Raw genomic sequence first — 9,516 nt, forward strand, 5'->3', positions numbered from 1 at the left:
ACACCTCCAGGGACTGTGCTGTTCCTCCAGGGTAGTAACACCTCCAGGGACGGTGCTGTGACTGCCACAGTAGATGAGCCAATGTTTACTTCATTTTTAAAATTTTTACATTTTCGTTTTATGTGTTGGCTGTTGTGTGCCTGCATGCATGTCTGTGCACCACTTGAGTTCCTGGTGCCAATAGAGGCCAAAAAAGGGTGTTGGATCTGCTGAACTGTTGTTAACAAAATGTTATCAGCCACCATGTAGGTGCTGGGAATTGAACCCAGGTCCCTTCGAAGAATAGCTCTTAACCACTGAGCCATCTCTCCAGCAGCAATCTTGTTCTTTGAGACACAGTCTCATTGTGTAGCCCTGATTGGCAGTATACCGTGCTGGACTGGAACTGATAGATCCTCCTGCCTCTGCTTCATAGTGCTGAGATTAGCGGTGTGCACCAACACACCTGGCCTAGTAGTGGTCTTTTTTTAAAAAAAGCAGATCTATGAAGCATAGATAATAAGTTGTTCCATGATGTGTTCTTTCATATATTTGAGCATGTCTGTAGATATTAAATATTCACAACAGAATATTTAATATTTATTTAGTGGGCTAAAGGTGTAGCCTGCTAAACATTAAAGTAGATAGGTGCAGCCTGTTGTCATTTATTCCCTTAACAAACACATCCTTGGCTAAAGTCTCAGTATTAGTTACGTGCTACCTGCTTTTAAACATACACTCTTACAATAGTCACTTTGCTATTTAAGTTATTTTGCTTATTTCTAGGCAATTCTAAGGTAGCAGATTTATATATCATATAAACATAACATAATCCAGTTTATTTTCTACTAAAGTAAACTGTTAGGGTGTCGATCTTTTAGGTATGTGTTGTAGATACTCTGCTTTGTTAGTTCCCACAGTGTGTGATTTGGTCAGTGAGAATACAGCTTGAAGGAACACAGATGTTAGCTGGCTTGCTGTCCAAGCCTTCCCCAGGTGGAGTTAGAACTGTCCACTAAACTGGATGACTCTGAGATGAATAGAGTTTTTGATTTAAGGCAAAATGTGCTTGAGAGAAACCTGAGAAATTCTTCTTGTTTTCCAAGTCTCATGGCTCACTTAAAAATTAAGGATTTTTTTGGATCCAGGGAAATAGCTCACTGCTTTTGACGCAAGCCTGAGGCCCCAAGTTAAATCCCAGACATCCATGGAAAAACTGGGTGTACACTTGTAGTTCCTGTGCTGCAGAGGCAGAGACAGCTCGATGGCCATCGAGTGCCCTTACACCCTACCTCAGCCTCACTCACTAGAGGGTTGGGCTGGGAGCTAGCTCAGTGGAGGATTTATCTAAACCCTTGTGTTGTTGGAACAGAAGCTGCATCCTGTTCACCTGAGCTCGCTGTGCATTTCCCCCTGGTTTTAAGGTCAGTCCTCCTACCTCAGCTTCCATAGTACTGGGGTTAGAATTTATGCCACCACACCAGGGAGCCCTCAGAGTTTTGAGGCTGGGTCTCATTCCGTAGCCCGGGATAGCCCTGAGCTCTACAATCTCCTCCATCTGTCCCTCCAGTGCTAGGTTGTAGGCAGTGACATGCCCTCCTCTTTCTCTTGAACTGGTTAGAACCTTTACAGTTTTTATTATCTTTTCCCAGAACCAGCTTTTGGCTTCATTGATGCTTTCCCCTATTGATTTCCTTTTTTTCAATTTTATTGAATTCCCCTCTAACTGATGTTTATTTGTGTCTGCTTGCTTTGATTTAGTTTTTTTTTATTTCATAGGTAGTTTGAGATTTTTCAATGAAAGACTCGTTTGTCAGCTCTATGCATTTAGTTAGTGGCGTTTTTATTTTCATTTAGTTAAAAACGTCTTAAAGTTCAGCATAGTGATACACGCTTGTAATCCCAACATTTTCGAGGGTCAGGAGTTCAAGGACAGTGTGGGCTACATGAGATCCTGGCTCAAATAAAAACAGAAAACAAACCATAAACAAAATAGTTTTTAAAAATTTTGAAACTTTCTTCTTTGAACTGTGTGTTGTTTACAATTTGGTTGCTTAATCTCGCTAGTGTTTTGTTATTTTCCAGATGTCTTGCTGTTACTAATTTCTGCTGTAGTTCCATTGTGGTGAGAGGGTAGTGTGTGGTTTCTGTTCCTTTAAGTGTGTTAAGGTGCGTTTGTCATCTTCGCGATGGATGCCTCGAGTTTTCCAGTCTATCAGCACAGCGTTACTGTAATCGCTGTGTCTCAGGGTGGAATTAAGTTGAGGATTTATGTTCTTCAGAGGTGTTGAGAGTCTGAGTCTCAATTGTATTCTGCACTGTCATATCTGCATCTGCACAAGAGGCGTCCTTCGGGATGGCAGTTGGCAATCCCCTGGCTTCACGGGTGCTCGGCGGATGACTGGCATATCCAGAGGTTGACTTATGCTATCAGAACGGCCAACATTAAAGACTGCCTAGACTGTTAAACAGGAAGAACCCTCAGATATTCTGGTGGTAGTGTGAATTGATGTGAAGTCTTTGGAAAACAGTCTTGTTAATCAGTGAAAGCTGCATCTATACCTATCTCTGATATCTTTAAAAAACACTTTATTATTTTGTGTGTGTTTGTTCTGTCTGCATGTGTATCTGTGGACCACTTGGACAACTGGTGCCACAGAGGGCATTACAGACCCTGGAAATGTGGTTACATACAGTTGGGAGCCACTATATAGGTGCTGGGAATCAAACCTGGTTCCTCCCTAACAGCAGCCAGTGGTCTTAACTGGAGCCTTGTCTCCTGCTCTTTTTTTAACCCTGGCTAGCATGGAACTTAGTGATCCATCTACCCCTGCCTCTTGAATGCTGGGATTAAAGGCATATGTCACCACACTCAGCCTTATTTTTGTATTTATTCTTTTTTAATTTAAGAATCTCTCTGTTTTTATGTGCATGCTGAATGCCCACAACAGCCAGAAGAAGGTACCAGATACCCAGTTACAGGAGCTATGACTTGACTGCTGCTAATGGAACTCTGGTCCTAGAAGAGCAGCAAGTGCTCTTAATACCTAAGGTGTCTCTAGACCCTTAATTACCTTGAAGATAGAGCAAGTGCGCTAATCGATCTCTGCAAAAAAAAAAAAAAAAGAAAGAAAGAAAGGAAGAAAGAAAGAAAGAAAGAAAGAAACCAAAATATACATATTCACTGAAGCCATCTACAGTAATAGTCATAGCTGTATGGGCTGTGATGCTAGATACAACTGTGACGTGGACAGGTGACCTAGATCATATTTAATTAAGGAAAGGACAATATGAAGAACAGCTGAAGGCAGGCAGGGATGCTGGTGTGCACTCTAATAAATGCAAACCACATCAACATCCTCTTTGCAATAACCAGCGTTTGGGCTGGAAGGTAGCTCTGCTGCCCAGCACCCAACTGGAAGGGTTTGCTTTCCTACCCAGGATCCGTCTCCAGTGCCCTCCCTCCCCTTCAAAGGTTAAGAGCATATTATAAAGTACTAAGGAGAGTTTGCTTTTGTACCTGTGTCTTCCTGTGTGCACAAGATGGTTTAGCTTGTGTGTAAGTGATTCTGCTCCCGCTTTCCAATTTCTGGGACTACAGGTGTGGTCCTGTAGTCCTGTGGTCCTGTACTACTGCCTCTGGCTGGAATTATCTTTTTAAAAAGTAGATTCAGTTGCCTCTTTACCAAACTTCATTTGCTGGTCATCAAGAAGTTGCAGGACTAGAGATGTGGCTGGTGGTAGAGTCCTTCCTGGTGTGTACAGGGCCCTGGGTTAAATTTCTACCAACTCAGAAAAAATGATTACTGTCAGGTTTGGTACTTTAGAGTATTGTAAAATAGCTCAAAGAAAGTAGTATAGACTTCTGTGAAATTCGGTGACCATATGGTGACATCTAGAGACTACCTGTTAGGTAGTCAGTCTATTGGAAGAATTAGTGAATTCTCCTTTTGATTTATATTTGTGTAGTGTGTATTTTTTGGTGGAATTGGATATTGAACCTAGTTGCACCACTTGGAACTGTGGTCGGGCAAGGGTCTGGGGAGTAAAGAACACTCAGAGAGACACAAGAATGCCAACTTTATTGTGTTCCAGGGCAGCTTGTATAGTGCTCTCCTTGACTAGTGGGCACGCCCTCGCTCTTAGGATTTACTACTGTAAGCCCTCCAGAAACCACTTCCTTGTTATCAGGAACTCATGAGGTTTCATGCACAGTACAGCTGTAAGCATAGAAAAACAAATTGTTTCCTCGAGCAGGCAGAGATCATAGCATGTTCATGGTCTGAGGGTCTGCAGCTCCCAGCAACCTAGAGCTCCAGTCGTGCACACTGCTGCACTGAGCTACATCCTAGCTCTGCTTATTCTTCATTTTCTTTTTGGTAGGGGCTCCCTCAGTTGGTCTTGAACGCACTCTGTACAGCCCAGCAGGCAGAACTTGGATCTGTGATCAAAGAACTTTAGACCTGGGACTTAGTCTCTTGATTTTGTTTGTTTGTATGTTTGTTGGCTTGTTTGAGGCGAGAAATTATAATTTTAAAGGTTTGGGCTTTGGAGTGTTGGATTATAGCTGTGTACTGCCATGCCCTGCTTTCTTGAGGACCAGGAAGCTGGAGTTCTGCTAGGTCCATCCTAGAAACGTAGTGGAGGCCTGTTGGTAGTGTGCTATGTAAAATCATAGTGTTTTCATCCAACGGGAGTCTTCATATAGCAATAGAAAAAGAAGAACCTTGCAATCACGAGCATCAGCGTGAATTGATTCTTAGCCAGTAATGTGGAAAAAATTATACAAGAGTATACTGTATATGACCCCAGTTATTCTGTGTTCAGTAATTCAAACCTGTGTACAGACCTAGAAGGTTGTGATTATGACTGGGGAGGGATGTGGTAAGCATTTTAAATTTTCATAATTATTTGTCATTTATTTATTTACTAATTTTTGTAGAGACAGAGTGTCACTTTGTAGCCCTAGCCAGTGTTGAATTCCTCGTATAGGCCAGGTTGGCCTCGAAATTTAGTGCAGATTCTCCTGCCTCTGCCTTCTGAGCACTTGCTGCCAGCTTAACTGGTATATGTCAGTAACATAGATGCTTTATGGAACATTGATTAATCTCTACATGTAGCTAATGATCTGCGCATTTTAAATAGATTGTTGCCTGTCAGTAAAGTTTATCAAAAAAAAAAAAAGGCCATTCATAAAGCATAGTGTTCTGTTCCTGCAGGGCAGGGTGGAGTAGTGTGGAGGTCCTTCATCATCCTCAGTGCTGGATTGAGTTTTTCCGCTCTGGCTGCTTCCTGAGGGCTGGGTTACCTTCATTTGATCTTACAGTTCTCTGGAAGTTTTTTCCAAGCTCCTCCAGATCTGTGTGTGTATTGTCGTCTCGAGAGTTATAATTTCTCTTTCCTTAGATTGAGCTGTGAGAGTCTAAACTTAGATTCCCCCACCCCCTTCCAGTTTGGTATGTAATTTGCATATTTTCACCATGCGAAAGCTATTTTCTATGGTTGGAAAGATTTTTTTTCCCTACAGTGTGAACAAATCATTCTTTGTTCTCCTTATTGTGCCTTCAAACTGGTACGTCCGGTTTATGCCCCAAACAACAAAAGTCTGTCATCAGAAATTAAAATGCCAGCAAGAACAAAGGCAGGGAGACGGGGAGGAGCTGGGATGAGGCCCCTGCTAGTTGCCGCGGCAGCTGGGATTCCTTGTCCACTCTCCCTGCTGCTGTCCTTGCTGCTCTTGGGTTGTCAGTTTAGAAGTGAGCTTGCCGCTTCTTTTCAGGCTTCTGGGTCCTCATCGCCGGGATTCCTTGTCATTTCCAGAGATCTTTTCTCTAGGAAACCCAAAAGTTTTTAATACTGCTTTTAACACGGTTGTGGTATTTATTTGAAAGCAAAATTACCCACGAACACACTGAATGACAGCATTAGGGGCACCTGGGAAGCATCCCTGTACGTCTGTGTCCTTTCTATCTGGATATGCCTTGCTAACACTTTCAGCGCAGCGTCGCTCTGGTTCAGGATTTTCATGTATCACCTGCAGGGTTCTTTCCCCGGAGGCTGATACTTGTGACTTGCATTCTGCAGTTAGATAAGCTCCTGGTTTCAGCCAGATGTAGTCCGGAGTCATGTAGATTCACAGCTCTCTGTACATGTGGCACGGCACTTTCTCCTTCTGATGAGCCCCAACTCAGGCCGTGAGGTGTGGACAGTGTATAGGATCATGCATTTTTAATCTTTCCTCGGGGTTTGTTGTTCTCACCTGTGGCTGGACATGTGAAAACACGTTCAGTTTGGAACAGGGAGTTTGGTTTATTTTGAAAGTTGTTTTACTGTAAAGCTTCATGTGTTTGGATTTTGAATTGTTTTTCTGTGTTTTTTGCTCTTGTGCATTCAGTGATACCAAACATATATGGCAAGACAGATTTTTAAAACAGTATTTAGTATATCCGAGTACAGAAACTCAGGAAAACGAGGTTATATCTTTTAACATTCAAGTTTTGTTTGGTAGAACAAAAGTTGAATGCCGGTTCTGGTACATGAAAACAGTAGTACAGATAGCAGAGTTTGTGTTCACACTGTAATTTGTTATGGGTGTAAATCTCAAAAGTGGAATTTTTTTTCATTACTTTATAGTATACAGCTGTAAGTTTTATACTATTTTTTTATTAATTTTTTTCTTAATTGTATGAAAGAGTAGACGTCCAGCAAATACTATAATATAATGACTTACATTAGCATTCTCTGCTTGTCTTTTTCTGTTTCAGTTTTCAAGAGGCAGGGACTTGGAACTTGTCAATAACAATCTTTAGTATAAGTAAACCATACCAGTACTCACCTGTTAGCATATGTGTGTTCAAAAACCAAAGATGTAGTACATTTTATATTTCAGAAAAGTGTATTAGATACATTAGATGGAAGGTTTCACAAAATAATCATCCAAGTTTCTTCCTTAATTCTGTCCTGTTACCGTAAAATGGAGACTTGGCTACAGTGTGTTTTGCTCATGGGTTTTGTTATTGGCATGAAAGCCATGAAGGCGTGTGGTGCACAGGAGCCTTTGCTCTGTGGGCTTTTCTGAGCCCGTGGGCAGGTGGTGCTGTTGTTGCATGTCCTCGCTGGGATGCTCATGGGACTCAGCACACTGAGTGGGGAGACATGCCGCTGCAGCCAGCTGCTGTCTGAATCACCACAAGCGCAGTGGATTTTATAGGGTAGAAAGCTTACGGCTCACAGCTCTAAAAGGAACACAGGAGAGGGGCTGAAGAAGGCACCTGTGTGTGCGCAGAGGTTACTGGAAGATTTGCCAGTTTTCATATTTAAGCCATTTGTTGGGCCTATTAAAACATCGATAGTATTTGTCTTCTATGAGTCTTTATCTTTGTTACGTCTATTAGAAGTTCTTGAATCTTTAGGGCCCATTTTATAAGGCATACCATTTTCTTTGCTATTAGCACAGTGCGCTGAGGACCATATTAGTATCACCTCCCACAGTGAGTCTAGAATGTTGTTATTCTCTAATTCTGTTTTAATTTGCTCATCAGATCAACCAGGATTTGAAAGACATTTTTTTTAAAAAAAAAAAAACAACTTGATACATACTAGCATACCTCCTTTTGCCTTTTGGAGAAATCGAATACTGTAGTCTTTCTATCTAAGCACAGATTCTGACTATATTCAAGGGGGAGTGGGCATTGTTACAGTGTTTGATCTTTGTTTATAGTAAAAGTGATGACTTCCAAAGTTGCTTGCTTACAACTTTATCAGCACAGAAAACTGCATTTAGGGGTGTCTTGAAGGTCTATTTTTAGCAGCCTTGTCCTATAATTGCAAACTAATGTGGTCGACAGATTTGAATGATTCTAGAAAGACAACTGACTAGTAGCTGAGCTTGGATATTATTGCAAAGCAGTCTCATAGCTGCTTTGCTCCAGCATGGAGAGTGAGCACAGGGCTGCACAGACTTCTCATGGGTTAATAGAAATTACAGACTTCCAGAACAGACGTTATTCAAGTTCATACCAATAATGAATTGTAATGTTTTTCTGAAAATGCTCACAAAATTTAAGATAGGGCTGTACTTGATATGCATAAGCTCCCTAAAATCATAATGTATTGTGTGGAGTTATGTATGTATGTATGTATGTATGTATGTATATTTCCCAAAAATCATAATAGAATTTAGATGTTTTTATCTGATAGCATTGTGCCACACATTTTAATAAACTCAGCTGCTTTTTGCCTTCTCCCATGCAGATCAGCGGGGAAGCCCAGGAGCTCTTCTCTGTTCGGCATGGCCCAGTCCGAGCAGCTAGGATCTTGCCTGCTCCACAGTTGGGTGAGTGTCGCCCTAAGGGAAAACAAATCACGCAGTTTCTCTTCTGTTGATTTTGGACTATAGACAGCAAGAGTGATAAGCCGGGTCTGCTTCGCTGCAAAGGTCCATTCTACCTCCCTCCTCCCCCTAGACAAACCCTTAGTGCTCTCAGTTGCAATAGAAATAGGTAATCTTAACCATTTCAATATGGCTTTTCACTTTCTGCTGTGGTTTTGATTTATCTCCTTCCTCTTTGATCTTGATTTGGCCTCTGCCTTTGCTTGCTCTTTCTCCAAGCTGTCTTCTCTCTTGGCTTTCTGGGCATCCTTCTGGGCTGCCTTTGTTCTGCTCTGGCCTGCTTTCCTCTGTGGGTATTCCCCAGTCTCCCTCTGCCCGCCTCTCCCTTCTCAGTTAGACTTGCTGGCAAAGAGAGCTTGGTTTTCCGTATTGTCTCTGCTGTAGGTGACTCCGCAGTCAGACTTCACTATTCAGAAGGGTGTTGTGGGCTTTTAATGTTGAAATTATGCTTTTTTTCAGTTTTTATTAGTGTTTATTCATTGTGGAAAACAATGAATCATATTGATATCTTCATGTGTACAGTGTTCTTTGAACCCTTTTGCCCTCCATTGCCTTCTCATTCATCCATGTTTCTTGCAAGTACTTCTTAATATTACAATTAAGTGTTGTATGTTCTATATTTATGTATAAATGTCCAAATGTGTATTCATATTAAGTTTTCTGATTCCTTCATATTATGAAATCAGAAAAATTATTTTTACCTTATTCCCTTTGTTTACTAAAATGCATTTTTATATATGCAGAAAACAATCATATTAATCATTTGGGATACTTTAAAGTTTCTTTCAATAAAATAAGGATACAAAATACTTTAATTCTGTTATCATGTGAGATTATCCTGAAATGAAAACTCTCATTAAGACTTCATGTAGCTGTTAATGATCAAAATTGGTGAGAGCGATGCTAACTAAAACTCAGGGCTTGGTTGTTCATAAGTAATCTTAGGGATTCATGTAACAGTTAGTTTTCTTTAATGAAATGGAAAGGATAGCTGGGCAACAGTGCCGCGAGATCACATGATTTTTCCTTGCAGTTCAGCTATGTGGCCTTCGTAGCCTCCATCTGTCCTGCTCCTTCTGCCTCCCGTCTTTCCATTCTTCCCTCATTCCGTCCATCCGTCCATCCGTCCCCCCCCCCCCCCCCCC

At 41.4% G+C, this 9,516-nt stretch overlaps 1 protein-coding gene across 3 annotated transcripts in view; it reads left to right on the forward strand.

The window, feature by feature from the left end:
- The window catches only part of Bcas3 (BCAS3, microtubule associated cell migration factor), a 498,657-nt gene that overhangs the window by 35,667 nt on the left and 453,474 nt on the right, over window positions 1-9,516 (forward strand). For all 3 annotated transcript variants that reach the window (XM_026780237.1, XM_005350452.3, XM_005350453.3), the window contains exon 6: window positions 8,233-8,314. In XM_026780237.1, coding sequence (XP_026636038.1) covers window positions 8,233-8,314 — 82 coding nt within the window. The remainder of the gene's footprint in view (window positions 1-8,232; window positions 8,315-9,516) is intronic.

The sequence above is a fragment of the Microtus ochrogaster genome, chromosome 7 (genome assembly GCF_000317375.1).
Source record: "Microtus ochrogaster isolate Prairie Vole_2 chromosome 7, MicOch1.0, whole genome shotgun sequence".
NCBI classification, from domain to species: Eukaryota; Metazoa; Chordata; class Mammalia; order Rodentia; family Cricetidae; genus Microtus; species Microtus ochrogaster.